This window comes from Achroia grisella, unplaced genomic scaffold, assembly GCF_030625045.1.
Source record: "Achroia grisella isolate CSIRO2021 unplaced genomic scaffold, CSIRO_AGI_Agris_v1 utg402, whole genome shotgun sequence".
Taxonomy (NCBI): Eukaryota; Metazoa; Arthropoda; class Insecta; order Lepidoptera; family Pyralidae; genus Achroia; species Achroia grisella.
In genome coordinates, this window is record NW_026712841.1 from 1,459,007 (window position 1) to 1,480,282 (window position 21,276).

General features: G+C 31.9%; 1 protein-coding gene across 1 annotated transcript; it reads right to left on the bottom strand.

Moving 5' to 3' along the window:
• Positions 1-6,341: 6,341 nt before the first annotated feature.
• Positions 6,342-21,269, bottom strand: LOC131844503 (beta-galactoside alpha-2,6-sialyltransferase 2). Its single transcript, XM_059193412.1, has 5 exons — positions 20,404-21,269; positions 12,129-12,226; positions 11,471-11,616; positions 9,130-9,260; positions 6,342-6,709 (listed from the first exon to the last, which is right to left on the bottom strand). Exons 1-5 carry the CDS (start codon positions 21,179-21,181, stop codon positions 6,468-6,470), a joined length of 1,395 nt encoding a protein of 464 aa, XP_059049395.1. The 5' UTR covers positions 21,182-21,269; the 3' UTR covers positions 6,342-6,467.
• Between the last annotated feature and the right edge of the window lie 7 nt (positions 21,270-21,276).

The window sequence follows — 21,276 nt, forward strand, 5'->3', positions numbered from 1 at the left end:
AAAATCTGACCTCGAAAACTTTACGACGTTTTTCATCGTTGTTTTCAGTGTCAAGTGGGACTGAAACAAAGGAGCCCGTGGTTATTACGCTTTAAGCTGTAACTGTAAATTTTGTAACAGTTTTGTTACATAAAGCAGCGAATAACAGCGCTGTGGGTCACTCGGTGAATCAGACGATGCCAACGCCGTTATAAAAATTTGGCACATGTTGTATCGATCCGCTTCACGTCAATGTTAACTTGTAATTGATTTTATAATTCTGACAATAAAAGTTAAAGAGTACCGCAGCTGGGACGTTAACCTTCCTAGACTCGTAATTCATCCTAGTAATAGGTATATAAAAATTATGTAAATCGGAATTTAATATCTTCTTTCTACTAGCGGCCCATCTCGCCTGCACACTGGTGGATATTTATGTTTTACGGCTTATATCAGTATATAATGTACTTCCAACATATTTTTTTTAATGCTACCAGTAGAGTGGGATACAAAAATGCGATTTTAGTGTAGATTATCTACATAAACTTTTTACCTATGAAAAGTCAAATTCACCGACGTCAGTTCAGAATATAATTTCATTATAGTCTAAAATATAATTACTATTGTTACCTCCAATTTTCAATAAAAGTATTGTTTAATTTTATCGTAATTTTTATTTTCATTGTTGGCAATTGTAACAATCCAATATGCTTTTCGAATAATGAAATATTTTACAATAGAATATATTTGATAGTAAATAATAATTAAGATACTGTAACTAAACTGGTCATTATATCTTTATGGCAATCACTGAGGCACTACTAGGAAACTTTTCACAGTCCACCTCTAGTGCCCAATAATTGCATTTATTGCGTGGGTAGCTGAAACAACATTAACAAAAAAGTATACAAAAAAACTAAAATGCTGCCAAAATGTAAACCTCAAAAGCTTATCAATGCGGTTGCAAATTCCCCATGTCCTAAATGGTAACATCTTAAAGAACTGCAATGAAGGAAGGAAAATTATCACAATATTTTTTATACTAATAAAATTTTTATTGACTACATTTATAATTATAGCTATATAAACGAAGAATATACCGATGATTCATTTCACAAATAGGTCAGTGTAATGTGTAAAATTTTCATTTCCAAATCATACTCTAAAAATAGAATGAAAACCTATACCAGTTCTAAATAAATAAAAAGTATTTTCCGGTTTCTGATCAGGTTAATCCCAAAAAACTAATATGTGGGAGCAGCGGAATAAGAACGTTATGACTCAGTGTAGCGGGTACCAAAGACAAACTACGATGACTAACATCATCCTAAATTGATCCTGATCTTTTAACAACTTTCCAGCAACTATCATGCTTTCATTTGTTGAATCATCAAATAACCAGTACACTAGAACTGAGCTGAGGATTATTCCTCAGCTTATATTTTTAATATTATATAAAACTTACATATGAGTTAAGTACAAATTTTTAAAATGCTGCATATATGTTCTTAACGGATTTTCACGTAGAATCTGCTTGTAGATTCAGTAAATAGTTTGTGCATTCAGTCAATCAGTACTAAGAATTTTATAAATTGTTATAAATGACCAGGTTACATAATAATAAAAAATAATTATTAAGGTAAGTTTTATTCATCGTCTGCTTCTTCCTTATCCCATTTATTTGGGGTCGGCGTAATATGTTTTTCTCTTTCATTCATCTCTGTTCGCAGTCATCCCGTTATTTACTCCCTTTCTCACCATATCATCTTTCACACAGTCCATCCATCTCTTTTTCGGTCTTCCTCTACCCTTATAACCATCCACATTCATATGTAACACCGTCCTTAGGATATGATCTTCATTCCTACGCATTACATGCCCATACCACGATAGACGATTACTCTTTAACCTCTCTGACATCGGTGCTAAGTATTAAGCTAAGTTTTATTAACTTATTATTTTAATTTCCTGTATAGAACCAATGCATTTAGCCGCAATACATTTACGACTAGGTATAAAACAAAATTAAGTGCGTCAATGGTACAGAAAAATATAAAATGATTCAGAACCATTTATTAGACATCTGTCATGAATCATAAATTTAACCCATTTACTATTTCTTCCCTATTTTTAGTACTTGTTACCTTATGGTTCCATACATGGAGTAACTGCGTATATTATATATATACTTATTATATTATATATACTTGAATATTTTCATATTATACTCATATAATGGGGCATATTATTTCTACGAAAAAATATTTTTGTAGTAAATACTACAAGTACATAATATAGAAAATACCCGCAGGAGAATTTAATACTAATTAGTGTGAATGCTTCAAAAATTATTATTTTATAAGTAACTATGCGTACTAGCCATACATATATACATAGTTACTCTCTCGCTTATAAGCTTAGAGACGAAAATACTGGATTAACTACCTCGGTTATTAATAATTAACATGACTGCGTATGAAAATTTACTTTTTTCCTTACTGAAGTAATACATATGTGTAATATATATACTACACAGAAAATTATATTAAGGCGAGTCTCATTTAAATATTGGTCCCCACCACAGAATTTATTTCTCTATTCTGTAATATCAATCAAGAAATAATTATTGAATAAGCTGTTTGTTTTTAAGCTGAATTTTTTTTATATTCTACACAATGCCTTTATTAAATATATTGACTACGAATATACTAACAAAATGATTAGATATGTGTAAAATACTCATGTATATGTAATATATCTATGTAAAAACATGTTATGCGATTAAATATAGTGTGACGTAGTCGTCGGAACCTGTTTGGTCTCTACATAAAAACCTATTTTGGCAGAGGAAAGGCGTAATATGTGATGACAAAATATTGTATCAGGAATTTTACTTCGACGTCATTCCTAAGAATATATTATATGACGTACAGTATAGGAAATCAATTGAAATGTTATCGATATATCAGTTTTTACTTTAGCTTAGTTAGATGGGTATTTATTAAATTATTGATTTTTTTTTTACACTTTGTTTCACAAAGTTCATCTTTTTTTTTGAGAATTTTCACGACAAATTTCATTAAGTTCAGTCCTGGATAGGCAACAAACAACCAGAATTTCTTATTTATAATATAACGTAACACGTTATATATAATATAACACGCATTACTTAGTTCAGATCAATCACGGATAGATGGTTACTGCCAGATACCTAGTACAGCCACCAGTCATCAATAAATTTATATTTGTCATTAATTTTATACGCTCAAAATGGCTCTGTTGTACTTAAGTCCTATCAAGGCTTATAAATAAATATTAGTAAAGCTACAATTTTGCTATATTATGAATGTTATAAGTATTTACTACAGCTCTCTTTGATATGGAGGCATACCTACTGAGAAACATACACCTGCATTTCCATCCGGAGATTTTAATTGTGATGACACATCGTTTGTAGCTTGTTGATTATTTATAAGAAGTTATTTATAAGAAGATGCACGGGTAAGACAAAGCTAAGGACCTTCGAGCATTGCCAAGGGCATGTCATACAGACCTTTTACTGTGCTGAGATTGTATATTATGATAATTAATTATGTTTCCGCAATTTGTGGCTAACTTGTAACGGCATGGCTGTATTGTAGGGAAAACACTGCCAATACGGTTGTATGGTGAATCAAAAGTATTGTTAAGGAATATTCAACCATGTTCATTAAAATACAATGGAAATGTTTTGAGAATGGAAAATATTTAATATTCTTGCATTTTTTGAGAGTGAGAATGATTTTGTAACAGAAAATATGAATACCTTAGGTAGGTATTTATATTTTCTCTAACAAATCATATAAAGAAAATTGTCGCATACCAGCCCATAAATCGATATACCAATAACACATACGACAGAATAGTATTAATTAAAATGAAGTTACACTTTCAACTAAATGAGAAGAAACCCCTGCTTATTTCATTCTCATCTCTTGAATGAAATCAGAAGGGATATAATATATTATTTTTATAATTATTATTAAAATGTTAATAGTATAAACGGTTAACATGATTGTGCTAGAAAATTCTCAAAGTACTTATTTAATTACGTACGTACTTAAATATGAGTAAATACATTTAGGTTATCGAATGGAAAATAATACTTATACAGAAATTAATTTATAACTTTTCAGAATCATTTGTTTCAAATAGTGCAGTAGGTAAATTGACATAATAAAAATATTTTAATAATTGAATGTAGACATAATAAAAATAATAATATAATCGAGAAAAGCTTCACTGTTTTCAACAAATAGTAGAAAATTTTGTTTATAATCTGTTAGAAATAGCTTGCCATATACAAAGACTTACTATTTTACGTATTAAATTTTATATTTTATGTAATTGTAAAGGCAGACGAGCAGACGGCCCACCTGATGGTAACTGATAACGGCCACCTACATACATACACAGCACTACCTATAGCTCATCATCATGGAACACCCGTGATACTGTTCAAGCGGAGCCCTTCCATAAGAGTAAGATGTCATTCCTAAATTGTCTTGTAATTTCACTGCGTTCAACCGAAACGAATCTTACAAAGCATCCTACTGGCCGGCTGAAGTATGGAGTCGAAAGTACCCACACAGACGATTTATGTCTATATATAATTAAAACGTAATAAATAAACAATCGATTTATTATCGCTGGATCATAGCCAGGCTGAGGATGCAATAGGCAGAAATCCAGCGCTTCCTAGTACACTGACTGCATTAAATTTACATAAAGTCTTATTGAATATATCCAGAAGTTTTCTCACTGGGCCATGTGAACTGTTCCTTTCTATAATGTAGGTACTTACTTGGCGCCTGTCCGTTCCACGAATCTCGGCGTCAACGACACGCACATGCAGAGCAAATTTAAATACCTACCTCCGTCAAAGTCCAAACTAAGTTAAATACATAGAAATATAAATCATTAAATCCTAAGATGTCCATTTACAACACTTACGGTAAACAACTCTATATTTTTTAATACAAAGTAATACAATTATATTTATGATAATGTAGGAATTTAAAATTCGTTGTTTGGTTTATCTATTACAAACATAAAATTCAAACATTTGATATTTATTTTATTACAGTAATACGAAACCAACAAAAAAGGAAAAAAAAGTAATAAATAAAATTAGACTTATTAAATCACTTAGGAATATTACTCTATACAAGAATATACTCGCAACAATAACAGCCTCCAGCCAGTGTTATTTTACTCCCATATGTAACTCGTCTTTTATATGTTATTATGCGATATCTTTTTCATCACTAAACAAATGTTAATATAATGGAAATGGTTCGAAAAGGAAACTTCCATCCATTCTACTACAATTGAACTAAATTATGAAGCTGTGCCTGCGGCAAGCCGCATGACATTTATAGCCTATATGTTATTTTTCATCCAAATCCGTTCAGTAGCTTCTGTGTGAAAAGGTAACAAACATCTATCCATACTCATAAACTTTCGTGTTTTTAATATTAACATTTTTTCAACAAAATTGGTCCTAGTGTCAACAGGATGTAATAAATTGATCGAGATTTGTAGGTACCGAAAATGTTAATATTTGGTTATTTACAACGAAGCACGGCTTAGAATGTCAATTAGAACTAATTAAGTGTCTACTTAAATTTTCAATGTTATACACGAATTGTTCGCGGTTGGTAGAATGATCACAAATAGGAAGCGATCGTGGGTATGTGCAGGACATTGGTCAGTAGTTGTGTATAACTATAAATACAGTGCGTCTCGTATGGCGAGCTAATTCCGCGCGCCCGCGCTGAATCGCTAAATAATCAATAGCGGCTCGGTCGCATCTGTATTCTGTTTGCACCCGTTGTCCGGCCTGTAGCAAAACGCTAAAAATACAATATCCCTCATACAAGGGCATCTCATGGCCAACATGACCTTACCTGAATCTCATAAACCGACAATTAAAATGTTTGTTCCTGCATGATAAAGTCGATATCGCTTATGTATCATCCTAAGCTAGGTGTGGTTAGTGACCAAACAAACGAATTATCAGATTTATTATTCATTTATTTTAATATTTTATTATGGTTTTTAGTACTATTTCATTATATTTGTAAAGCATAATAATTAGGCACCTTAGCATTTTATTAGGAAGACATGCTTTTGTAGTTTCTTTAAACTGAACGTTACCACACCCAAATTACCTCGACTCTACTATTAACATTGAATAAATAAAAGACTAATACTGTATTACAACAAACTACTTATAATATTATATATACACATATTTATAATAAAAAAAAACTAATCAAATTACAAATTAAAAACAAAAAACTTCTGAATTTGACCATTTTTTGTGTAATTTAACATAATATCTGTAATAATTGTGTGAAGCCTACAACTTTTCATTACTAACATACAAACAACCGAGCAATTCTAAACTGAAAATTATTTTTTGACAGATATTAATATATACGTTGTTAACATTTAATTTGTCTAAGACCGTTTATGTCAATGAAACCTCTTTGAAATACGTCTAAGTCTGAATTACTGCGGATGCGTTCGGCGAGAGCTTTCTCCTGGGCCAGAGGATGCCAGGCTCCAAGGGTACAGGCAGTGTCGTCACGGGCGATGTGGTAGTGGCAGCGGCGAGTAGCCCTCACCGAGGGTACATATTCGAACACTCGTACATGAGCACACCGATGTAGAGCAAACCATACTCCTGAACACAAAAAAAAACAAATTATATTAGTTTCCATTCTACGTAGTGGCTGAAGAAAAGTCAATGTGATATCATTCCGCTTAATCCCCAAAAAATATGTCATAATATTAAACGAACAGTCAATAATTACACTGTCTTAAACTTGACTCCTCTCTTCCACATAGTCTGTAAGAAATTACTTATAGTGATAAGATCGCCTTTTTTTTTACTTTCTTAGATACTGTTTTTCTTGTTGTATTTTTTTGCCACAATTATTTAATTGGAATAGGAAGTAAGCTAGCCCATCTGATGGTAAGTGGTAACCGATTACTGTATATTGAATAGTACGCCCGTACACCTCAAGAGTTGCCATTCCGGAAGACTATGTCATCTTTAATTTGACAATATTCTCTAATCCTTCTACCGAAACATATCTTACAAAGTAAACTGACTAGCGGTTGATATAAAAAAAAACATCGGTTCAACGGCCACACCGTTGAACCGATGTTTTTAGGAAATAAAATTGCAATTTATCACCTTGCCTTTTCATCACCAGGATGTCATAATAATATCACAATAGTATATTAGACTAGTAAACACAGCTCAAAAAATACAAAAGCGAAACTGAAAATAAAATCTTATGATTAAAGCTAACTTGTTCTTTGAATAAAATTATTTATTGTTTGTACCTCAATTAATTACTGAGTTATCATATAACAGGTATTATTATAGGTACGAAAACAATATTATTTAATTATACTCATGTTTAATTAAATACACATATGTTATACTATAATTGTAACAAACGAGGGAATATAGGCCTTTTAGATTAAACTAATTATCATACGTGAATGGCACACATGCTATACCTATTATTATTAAAGCATTTGTTCCTCTATTAAAGACTGGCGAGCGATGATATGAAAACGAAGGATTTACTATTTTGTATTTATTTTCACACTACACTGTTTACAATAAATACGTAATGATTCCATTGACATTATAAAATTAAAACCCGCTACTCTCATTCTAAAGACTTATTTATTCTACATTTATTATTCTTTGATTCTATTATTATTTTGTAATTTTCATATTTAATTTATTATAGACATGTTGTATACCAAGATTTGTACGTGCATAGAATAAGGCCTGTTACTGGCTGATATTGATCTCAGTATCATTTGAGTTTGTTTATTAGATACACAGAAATAAATCTGAAATATATCGTCTTCATAATATTCTATAGTAATAGTACTACTACTACTATTAGCGCCAGTAGTAGTATCGGCTGTGTACAGTTAATTATTTAACAACTTTCTTATTCAATATAGAATTACCAACTAAAGTATAACTACTAATATATTTTTATTATAATTGACCCTGTAATATAATCACATTGTAGGTATTAAACAAAATTTTGAGGAAATCATTTTGTCATCCTATAAACCAATTACGAGAATCTCTTGAACTTTCCTTTTGAACTTGAATTGGACATGGAAACAAATTTTTGATTAAGTAATAATATATTAGCAAAAAATAATGCTAAATAGAACCTTCGAAGAAGAAAGGAAGGGATTGTTAGTAATGTAGACTAATAAGTCCATTGCTAGCAATACCATGTTAGACTACCACGCCACCACCACAAATTTCTGGTGAATTTAGCACTATGGACTATGTTCCCTGCGAGCGCATACTGTCAGTGGGAGCGGATATACTATACCATTATCATTCTTTACAAAATAGTACCTAGGGTACTAAGCGGTACTAAAATGTAAAGATTTTGAAGATGTTCACATATTTATAATGTTGTTAATCAATCACTTTACCTGTACAATAACGTCTATAATTTTAATATGTTCATGGACAACAAACAACAACAATAACAAACACTAATCTGACCGACGACACGCTCGGTGCCTAAAATGTTCATATATCACATGATATATGGGAAATGTGGGTATTGCAAGCAAATGTTTCATACACCATAAGATCGGCAGTTGTCGTACATAGTTACGTCCTCTTGACTATTCTATTTAGCGTATATATTAGATAGATTTTTTTTAGAGTATAGATAGATAATTTATACATAAGATACTTTAGGCCTTAGACAATTCGCATAGAGTCATCTCAATCTCAAGCTAAGCAGACCTTATGTTTTAAGTCCTAGACATCTTAATAGGAATACTTCAATACTACTCTAAATACATATATAATATAAATGAGACATGCCCAGACCAATACAACCCTTCATATTTATGACTACAAATGTATTAACTCGCTAACATCGGATGTAAAGCGGTGTGAACCACTCAGAAGGTCAATTATTCACATGAACAATACTTCTTTGTTGGTAGGTATTTATAGATAAAATTATACCTTAGAACTACATTTAAATCATTATACTTAGACATACGCTATAAAACCTCATGTGGTCGATATACCTATAAATCCTGATGACGGAGGATTTCTCCGTAAGCGATATTGTGAAGAATCTTGCAGGACCGCCCAGAGATCCCACAATACTTCCGGTCTGAGTAAATGAACATCTGCACCGGGCCGTAGCTCGAGTAATCTGCAATTCCAATTAAAGATATATCTACATATACCTACACATCCCTCATACCACGAATGCATGCAAATGAAATGCAACATACAATAATAAATAGAAAACCGCTGATACAAATACACATAAATTCCAATATTTTTATTACGTGAAGCACAACTATCGTTGTCATGTAGTAAACATAACCTATAAATTGACGAGGATGTCGTATTACAATGAATATTTGTTCCGGATACAAGGTTTACATACTACACTTAACACCTCAGAAATATATGGATAAAAATAATAATACTTAATAACCCAGGAAAATTCACAAATTGCTATCTAATCCCAAACTAAGCAAAGCTTTTAGTTAGAAGATATGGGTACTAGACTACTTATATAAAAACTTTAATATTTTTTGTAAATACATAAATAATATACATAGAAAACACCCATGCCAATGAATATAATTATACTTATAAATTGTAAAGTGGGAAGAATCGAAACCGCGACTCTCGAAATTAAGGTAATACTTATGTTAAACCGCTAGTTCGTCGAGACTATGTAATAGGTATACTCGTATATGGATGTAGTATATAAAAAGGAATCATATGACTAATGATAATAACTTATGACATCATAACGGAACTTTGTTCAAATATTTTTAATATTTCATCCTGTGCCAGAATACAGACGGCATCGTAATTGACCAGTAATTTATTTATAACTAGCTGGACCCGCGACTTCGTCAGCGTGGAATATAACTTTATTTTTTTTAAATAAAAGAATTTTTTTAAAAATAAAAGTAGCCTAAACTACTTTCTATTACATCAGCTACCTGCCAAAAAAGTGTCCCGTTAAAATCGGTCCAGCCATTTCAGAGATTAACCGGAACAAACAGACCGACAAACAGACAGTCAAAAATTTTAAAAAGTGGTTTGTTGATGTATGTACCGTATTTATATTCATATTCATGTAGTAAAAAACGGTTATTTCAATATTACAAACAGACACTCAAATTTTATTTATATGTATAGATTAATATTTTTCCTAAATTTTAACAAGAGCAGTTTCACTTTTAGAAATTTTTCAATATAGTCAGGAAAAATTTTAAAAATCAAACAACTCATTTAGGTACCTAACTTCTTACGCATTAACTCGTGGAACAGAGGAAGTTACTAATTTAAATTACAGCAATCGACTAATTGTTCATTTAAATATATTAAATGTACATGCCTATTTATGATAGCAAATATACAAGTTTAGAATATTCTCGCATTGATTCATATAGCGGTTGGTTTAAAATTAGAATTACGGAACAAAAAAATCAAAAACTATTAATTCATACCTCCATTGTGATACATTCATGTTTGATGAATGTACCGGACCGGAAATATGGACATGAAATCTATCAAATACGGTGGTGATATATAAAAATGTTCTTTAAATTAATAGCATTACGGTGATGCTACTGATTGCAATACAATACACCGGATACAATAGATAGAAATACTTCATCTTAGCCTAGTGTTTAAATTCCTTAGAGTTACGAGACATATAAAATTGAACCACTGTCTAACTTACAATATCAAAATTACTAAAGCTGCGTGGGTTAGCTTCATAAACATCACATTTTCTTCGTTTTTGCAACAGTTTTCATTCAAATTACGCTGTTATTTGTGTAATAGCGTAATGTTATATAACCTAGTCTTGCTCAATAAATTGACTATTCAACAGTAAAATAATTTTAATACAAGATCTCTAGTACCGAGAATTTAACCGAACATCAACACAACAACTCAGAAACTTTAGCTCTTACTTATATTTACCTACTTATATTAATATGAATTATTTAAAATTAAAAATGTTTGGAGTTATCTACAACATAATGTTACGGGAACAACATTTACCTAATATTATTCAACATTGTACCAAGTGCTGCTATTCCGGGAACTATATCATGTCTCCAATTGCCATACAATTTCATTGCTAATAACAATTATCAATTATAACAATTATCAGCAATGAAATTGTATGGCAATTGGAGACATGATATAGTCCCCCGGAATAGCAACATACGCTGTTAATATTCATTGGTGACGGTTACCGCTGGTCTTCAAGTTGGCCATAAACATATTTCCAATTCCAGTATATATGTAAATAATAAAAATATAAACTACAAATTCAAAGCATACAATAGTAGAGTACTACTAATACTACAATATATGTCTAATTACCGTTTATATACAGGGAATAGTGGAAAATCAGGATGACTGTACCACTCTTCTAATGTTGACGAATAATTCGCAGGGTCCCATATAAGTACAGAAACATCTTTATACAGCGGGTCCTCTAAAAACTTGAATTGTTGCTTCGTAACGATCTGAAAATAAATTTGGATCTACATATCTATGTACACTTTCATCATGAACACAAATAATGAAAATAATGGTAGTCACCTGATGGTAACGGGTGACCTCCGCTTATGTATAGCTACAACCATCACATTATCATGTGATATCCACACTAACACACATGATAACTAAGATATCATACCGCAAGAAATAATTTTACATTTTATAAATTTGAAAATTATTCATTACGTAAATTTTCCGCTGTTCAATTTTGTGTAATGTGTTTTTTTTTAAGACATGACCAAATGTGATTATAGCTATTTCAGTTTTCTGTAAGTTCTCGAATTATTAAACTCTTCGTTTAAGTAAATAATAATATGTATGTGATTTAAGCACAATCCGTTAAGTATGGTTTGCTTAACCAACAATCAAAATTGCCACAGGCTGCGCAAAGGTCGTCAAGAATAAGTTTTTGAGAACGTAAAATACAGGCTACAACATATGTATAACAAGTCGATAGTAAATTAATTTTTAAAGTCACCTGTGAATTAAGTATCCTGTATGTGGTTTTGGCACCGACATCCTCGGTAAAATTTATTGTAGGCGCGTTATTGAACCTCAACACCATATCGTGTGAATCTGAAACAGACATGTCATACCTGTTTATATAAATATATATATGTGGATTAAAAAACACACCTTTTTAAAAGATATATAGTATAATAGTGTAATATCATAATATAAATCTCAAAATATATATGCTCACATTTATATAAATTTATATACATTATATTGTTTGTAGGGAGGTGTATTTAATCCATTCTTGCACGTGTTCATGTTCATACATATTGTAAATATGTTTATCAAATTTGATACATAATTATTAATATAGGTCTTTAGTACCTCGCAATAATGGTAATTATCTGTAACGTATAGTAACTTTAAATAATATTTGTATCAAAAATATCTATGAACTATATAATAATAGCCGTGATCTATAATAAAAAACACCTATTGTCATAATTGTTGTAATCCGAAAACGCCCTTGAATTCATTTAATATACTTTCAGTCCGTTGCATTATTTCTTTATTATTTTGTTCGCATAAAATATAAATTAGCTAACTACTCTTATAAAAACTTTGTCTAAAGGGCGCTAACTAAATGATTTTCGGTATCGGTTTTAAGAAGAATTAAGATAAATTAATTTTTACCGACACAAAGTACAACACTAACATCTTTACGTACTTACAAACTATCTTATTTTATCTTATCTTGTCTAGTTTTAATAACATTCGCGGAATATATCTAGATTCCGGGAATGATATTAAAACTAGGCTACCTAAATAAAATTACAAAATACATTCTACGATTCGATCTTTGATGTTTTTTTTATTATTATTGTTGTTCTGAGACAAATAACGTGTTAATAATATATTTGTTTATTCTTTCACAACGTCGTTTAACATAGTTTAATATAAATAAATATGAATGAATAAAATACTATAAAGTAATGCGTAGACCGGTTTTTACCTATTGACTGTCGTATGTAAGAAAGCGGAACAATGGGTGTAAATAACATTTATTCTTTTTCTTATCTATAAGAGTCGATAATTAGTGCTCATTCTTGATACTACTAACTATTTTTATTACAATCATGACTATATTGACCTATGCTTGTCATACGAGTGCAACAAGGCGAAATGTTGTGGAAAATTATAAAATTGTTAAGGAAATTCACTATAATAAAATCCTGCACGAATTTCATTTAATAACATGTTGCACAACTCACACATGTCACACTTTCAACTTGTTGTATGTAGGTCTTTGGTAGTAGTGTTGGGGTTATTTTATTTTACAAACTATAATATATATATATTTTAAGTGAAAGTTTGCACATAATATTGACATTGCTTTTTTTATTAGATTGCACTGAAATACATAGATGAGTATGAAGTATGTTGCACGGATAGATTAACATGGATATGTTACTTATTTGAAACTGCTGTACCTATTTGGTTTTACTCGATTTTACACAAATAGCGGCAAGAACTACAACTAGTAAATAACAATGTTTGTTGTTTTTTTCTGCCTAGTGTCGTAATGTCATGTATTGTATAAGGATAGTGCGTCGAATAAGTACACTAATGGATATAATTGTGATAACTACGCTGTCCAAACAAGTGATGCTGTAGATAAAAGCTAGGATAATAAAACTGTTCAATAATTTATGTGATTCATAAACGTGGCCGCAGACCTGTCCTATTGTTTATAAAAAAAACCTACATACTGAGTGTTGCGACATCTCGCTACTACAACATATAATTTATTTACCATACAACAATTAGCTCGCTATTAACATCAAGAAAAAGTTCATTCATTATAGAATGGCAATTAAACTGTAGTAACTTTATATACCTATGTACATCTAACCTTTTGCCACATTGTTATCGAGATTAAATAAAGACTGATAGAAATACTATATCGTAAAAAATATAAAATAATTAATTAATGTATAAATATAAAATTAAACAATAACTACAATCGATATGAAGGAGAGCTTAAGTACCTAAGTTAAAAAAGTACGTGTGATATGCCATTAATGAAATCATTTGTCCTAATATATTGAAGTGCCTGCTAAATTAATATAATATAAATACAATAAAACCTTAAAAATTGCCTTTCATTTATTCATCTATATTACTGTACATGAGTAGATAGATAAGAATAAAATATACCTAATGAGCCAGCTGAGAGATTAAATTTGTTTAGTTACTATAATTGCATACCTATCAATTATATGTAGTGCAGCAACTAGTACAGTATCAGTATTAGATGTAGGTATACAGTATTAATTTATGTAATTCATGTCATACAAATATTAATCTTTAAACCTAACTATAAAACGTTCGTATATAGATAGCAGCTAAACATCTATGCTTGTGCACAAACTAACTAAAAAATTATAGGTAAAGTTTTTAGAAATTATTATCCTCTACAAAATATAAACCACTTGTTAACAAAAACGACAGCAATAAAAATAGCTTCAGTTGTTTAGGAGTAAAAAGATTCAAATAGACTTTTACTTCTAAATAATGTATACCTAGTAGTATTGTAGGATGTATAATTCATTAAAATGGTTTACTGTCTGGATTAATAAGTGGAACGGCGTCACTGTAACTGGCGAGGCACCTGTGGAGGAAGGTGGTATAAGAATGAGGTCAAGTCAGTCAGCCAATCGTGGCAAATTCATCACCACTAATTTATCACGACTGTTTACCCCGTGGAGGTCAACCTTATCAGGAGTTAGTATGTTGAGCTAACGTTGATGTGGACTTCGTTTTAGGATGAGCTGAGCTCTGTTATGCGCTACAGTTTGCGCAACCATCCAGAAATCGGATGGTCGTGTGCCGTCATATCATTCGCCAGTGTATAAATTGTAATGTATGAAGCTGTGGAAGCCTTCGTCCCTCCAACTTGTCGCAGCCACACCCATTAACTAAGGACGATGTTCTATATCTGGATGAATGTCAAATAAAAATACGTTCAGGTCACGAAAAAAAAACACCTTTCCACCTGTTATAAATTACTTACAAGATTATTATAATATCAATATAATGTATAATTCTAAATGGATTTCTACTAATAATAGTAGTAGAAATATGTCCGAGATAAAAGTGGTAAGTTCTGGTGACTTGGGTACCTACTATTTATTACACTCAGACGACACCGTTCGTAGGATTCGGCACACAATGGTGTTCGCGATGAATTATGCAGACCCTTTGCCTGGGTTAATGACACTCGCGAGGCACATCGTACACAATACGCCACTAAATTACTACACCTCTTTTCTAATTAACTATAATCACAATATAATAACATAAAAGGATGATCAAAATTCTTAAGACTCAGAAAGCTAAAGTAAAGTCAGTCAAGAGTACCGATTCTGTTCATAATCTGTATATTATCAGGGTATAACAATAGAATCTCGAATTCTAACTATATAATTTTATAATAGGAACGAAGATAAGTTTGTTTTTTAACATTTGGAATAGTTACAGGACATAAGCAATGTGATATCTCTCCCAATTATATTTAAGTCACGGGCGGAAACTTGTATAGAAATAAATAAATAAATAAACCTTCCTGTCATGTACAACTTTAGAGCATTTGTAAATATCGCTTAAGTATTTGTATGTACCTAACAGTGAAACTAAGAAACGGATCTTCCCATAGTTAACCATTATGTATAGTATTGGAGATGGGGATTTTAGTGCACTAGTTAATCAATCTGAGTCCCACAAAGGTGTTTTCCCCATTTCATTAACAAATTTTGTTCCTCAAAAATACCTATTGAAATTTATTAAATTTAATATTTAATCACCACAGAAATACATACTGACTGTAAAAGAACCATTTCTTTGCATACATATAGGCTCATAATGTGGAGAAGATATCACCCATCTTAATACACAAAAAATATTAACGCGAAAAGTAGAAATTCTTACTTTTTAAATATTATATGTCGGGTAGTACTGAAGCACGACCTGTGTTGGCACAAACGAACTTGCAGCACACCTGATAATAAATGACTATCGCCGACCATGAGCACCAGCACCCAATTCCTCTGAGAATCGCAGATGCGTCGCCATTATCAAGGAATAACGTCTGTGCTTAAAAATGTAATATCGTATCCGCTTGGAAATACCATTGCTGGAAAGTGATTCCACAATGTCGTTGTTCATAGCAAAAAAATTCTGAATAAACGCACAGGGGATGGCCGTAAATCATACATTAAATATGTATAGAAAAAGTGGAAAAGCTGAATATTTTAAAATAATGTAGATAATTGATTCGAATTCATGTCGATGTCTTATGCCCATTTAGAGCCTTTTGTATTTGGATTAATAGCCCTCATAGTTTTTTATCGACAGGGGTAGACAGATGTTTTGTTGCAGATTAAGTATGTGCCTTATGTATAATAATCTTTATCATCGAAATGAGGTGCTTAAATTAATTGTGAGTAGCTAGCTAATAATTGTGAGTAGCTTTGACGTGGTCTAGTGTTTTGAGTAGTCATGCTCACTAAAATGTCCAGACTTGTGGCGGCGTGGTGGGCCGGGTCATTGGGCTCCCTAAAATATGGTCGAGCGCAGTGATGGCTGGCTCATCCGTCATACTCGTGAACGGGTGCTGCTTGTAGGGACTGGTCTGCTCTAATCACTATGACTGATTTCCTCTTATTAATTGTTTAACCAGTTGGTTATGTATTCAATATTTTTTTCTTTTTGAGTATTTAATTGAATTAGTGCTAATTGGTGGTTTGTATTCACACACTTAAACTTAAAAATGTAAAGTAATAATAAAATTATTTAAAAGAGCAACACGCAAGTTTCTTGCTCGTTCTTCTTGTGATGAGACAGCTTTCCGAACGAGCGGTAGATTAAAAAAAATGTAATGACTATTCAAAAGTGCTTCAATGTAAGTTTATTTGAATAAATGATTTTCTATTCTATTCTATTCTATTCTATTCTAATTGTTCGTTATGACACGTCCACTATAAAATATGCAAGGTTTTTGATAATTATTAACAATAACTTTGGAATAAGTTCGAAATATTATGACCTTGATTAAAAAAATATAAGATTGATCGAAGGCATCGACCTATTATGTCGATGACCGATCAGATCAGTGGCGATGCATGATTAGGATAATAATTTTGTTTTCATACTTATGACGTTTTTATACGTTTTAATAAAAATCTGGTTAAACAAAATAAATAAGTAAATAGTATTTAAATAGTTACACTTTCTAAATTGAGTAATAAAAATCGCAAGTATTGAAATCTATGTTCTCTAAATGTTTATATAATAAATATCGTACGTACAGATATAATAATCACGTTACACAAGATTAGGCAAATACCTACCTATATTTATTAATTCTACCAAGATGGAATATTATATCTGTAAATTTAGAAATGAAACTTTTGTAGTTTCTCCGTTACATTTTGTACTTATCATTTCGGAGTGGGTTAAAATATAACACAACCAACAACCGATTAACAAATGTATTATTACTACATGTAACTACAGCTACAGTATAGCTATAGCTAACTGGTCCCAAACTCATTATGTTCACCCTAAAATACAATGTTCTTCAAATAAATATAAACGTTTACTAATATTTTTTAAACCATTTAATTCTCATTAAACATCAAATAATATACCTTCTTACAAACAAAAAGCCATTTAGAAGCTAGATTGACGTCAAATCTCGATAAAGATGATGGAGCACATCGATTAAATGTAAAAGGTTGCCTATACAGTAGTATGCCGGTACGTATAACAATATCATCTGTCGGTAATACTGAGTCATCAATAATCATAATGAAGAACTCACAATGTTTGACTGTTTGCAATATAGTTAGTCCTACCTACACTGACCACATATCTATGTAACTACATGCAATTTGTCAAGTAACACAAATACTATAACAGCAAACCGCAAGAAAGCCGCAATCTCTTTTTTATGCAATTACGAGAAATGCTGTCCACTATTGTTCAGTTCATTGACGCAGAAATGTTCAAGGGAACGCCGTAGGTTCTTAACATGTGTCACGTCTGTTCCACGATTGGGCTATAAACTCTTTAAGGTTTTCAAGAAAGGACAAAGACCGTCCTGCGGTCATTGAATGACTAATGCAAATATTGTGATTTGTTTGAATAAATGATTCAGTTTTGATGCGACTTTTACCTTGTTCCGATATATAGTTGCCCATTGTTATTAACTTATTATAATAATAAGAGATACGGCACTATATAATAATTACAGTGAATTAATAACAAATTCAAAACAGAATGCTTAGTTACATTATGAGTCTCTAATATGGGTCTGATTTACCTGAGACCGCAGATACCTACTATAAAAAGAATTCCAGACATAAATAGTTTCTTGCTATATTCCTACCTACCTCGAATTCACTTTCCGCTAACTGTTTAAAATTCAATTCATGTAGATAATAACAGAATAAAATATTGTTTGTATACATATGTACGGAGCAGTCAGTAAAATCCCTGGTGACACTAATAGTTTCGTGCAAGTCACCTATGATTTAGGCACTTCGACGAAAAGGGTGGGTAGTGAATATCAATGCATGTACGAATACAAAGCAAAGATCCGAAACGATAACTCGGTTATACTGGGTTGATCACTCATTGCAGTTTATACCTAACCACAATGTAGTTGTTAGTTACTAGTATGTAGTAGGTACTAGTTATACACGCGACTTCGTCTGCAAATAAACTATAGCGTTACCAGAGATGGACTGTAAAAAGTCATCCGCATGGATGCCTGTCCCAAAAGCGGTCGAAAAAATCATTTCAGCCTCCAAGCAGCTCGGTTTGTAAGCAGTGTTTACTCTATATTTATTGTTCACCCTTTTCGTTAGGTCGGTTTGTTGTATTAGTAATGTTCAGCTTTTTACTGTATTATTACATTGTTGTATGCGCCCTGAATTTGCAAATAATAATTTATCAATCTGTATTTCCGTTGTAGGATTCAGATTAGGCAGTGAAATTACAAGATAAAAGGCATGACATCTTAGTCCTTTGGATTGGTTGCCAGCATGAGTGGTATTGCGGGTATCAGATGATACCGTGATGTAAGTAATGTGAATATTATGCATATAGGGGACAGTTACAGCTTATTATTATCAATTACATAAAATAAATTGTTCGTCTTTAAGTTAAAAATATATCTTCCTAACAAACTTTAATATTCATTTAGTCGATAAATTGTGAAAAGGAAATAGACAGACAGACAAGCCCTATCGCTTGTAATAGCAGTATGGATAAATAATATAACTGTTATCTCAGATAGGGTTTCCAAAGACATTGTTAAATGTCTACGTTGCTTCATGACGAAAACAACAATTGACAACGTTTGAATTCAACGTCATAGGGTTACGATTACTGCAGAATCTCAGATTAATTAGGTTTGTTATCGATGTTTAGATCAAGAGAGACTCATTATTATTACTAGCCCACAACGTCTGCTATTATTATCAATGTACCCTATTATGTATAATGTCTCCATACTGTCCAGAATTGACTAAATTTGACACGATATTAAGTACTTAATAACCAAGTACCTACTTATGTAAGTTTTATAAACTTCACATGTAAAGGTATGAGTATACTCCCTTTAAAAAAAAAATGAAGCATTTATGCACGACAAGACGATGACGACAAATACACTTTCATTATTACAAAAGATATATATATGATGTTCCCATTACGGGTTATTGCTCTACGTTACAAAAATAAATAAGTATAGGTACTTATAGTAGAGCTTAGTAAAGCACATCGAGGACGATAACTGTACACAGTATTGTATTAGCCAAAGACAAGCAGGTAACTACGCATTTAGGTGAACACCTCATATCAACAGCCAACTCATGTGCATTATGATTCATCAATTAGCATTTACTGTGAAAATATTATTATAATTATTAGGGTTACTAAAAACGACATGAGTTGAGTTGAACGATATGTGTACTTGTTATCATGTTTCGAGTGGTAAGTCGACGTCTCTCGTTCTCATCCCTTTTACAACCAACTCCTTTAGTCCTACGGAATGGCAGTGCATGAGGGATATTGATTATTATTATTATTAGGGGTATTACATGGCGACGATATCCAGGAACATGTTCATGTCACCAACTGAAGCGCAGATTGCCTCTTATCATATGTTTTTCATTTCAATTACATAAATATGTATTTATTGATTACCTTATTAATAAGACGGATTTAGTTACCTATAAATTCTCCTAAACGTGATCCCAACAATGCTCCGGCACTGGTAACTACCGCGCACGTGTTAAAGGCGCGATCCTGATGTAATGGATTCTTAGGTATGCGAAAGCCGAGACTCGCGAAAGGTTCATCTTGGGCTGTCACTGTCCTTACTTCCACACCTTTAAGAGAACATAACACTTCCTGCCTGCTCTTTTCTCTTCGCTCGCCACCTATATATTTCACATTATAAGGATTCTGAGAGTCTAAACCAGATTTAAAAACTTTGCTATCACTCATTAACACCCTGTGAAATTCCTTAAGCAGTAACTCTTTATACTCAGCCGTCTGTGCTTCACAATCCTGCGTCATGTAATCATCACAAACGTATTTGTCACTGTCAAACTCCAATATCGGTTTATGTATATTTGGAAATCGCGGTCTTCCTTGACTCTTCCTGATTATATGAGTAGATGGACGGACTAAAGATCCGGAAGGCTTGTTGGACCCTTGAGTCAAAGAGCCGCTACTCCAAACAGCGCCAACAGCTGACCTCCTGTTTTTTCGTACTGAATCAATTTGCAATGTTGTGTGATTAGATGCCACCTTCAAATTAAAATTATCCAAATACGTATTCTGGTACTTTAACGTGGTTTTTTGCGAATTCCCCGGTATTTTGTTAAACAGTCTTTGTTTCTCTATATACATCCAGTATTGTGACCAGATAAGATACAAGTAACCACACATACCGAAGCAAAGAAGGTTAATGAAAACCCAAACCGACATTGCTGCTGCTTTCATTTTTGAAAAGGTAAAATCACTGTGTACGTATTCGTTGATTCCTAATTATAAAAATTACTCAATACAACAATATAAAATCACAACCACAGTCTATG

Excerpts from the sequence above, each read along its gene's own strand:
- LOC131844503 (XM_059193412.1), bottom strand. The coding sequence starts at position 21,181 with ATGAAAGCAGCAGCAATGTCGGTTTGGGTTTTCATTAACCTTCTTTGC. Across the intron at positions 11,617-12,128 it reads ACAGGATACTTAATTCACAG|ATCGTTACGAAGCAACAATT; the intron begins GTGACTTTAAAA and ends ATTTATTTTCAG. Across the intron at positions 6,710-9,129 it reads TCCGTCATCAGGATTTATAG|GAGTATGGTTTGCTCTACAT; the intron begins GTATATCGACCA and ends TTTTGTGTTCAG.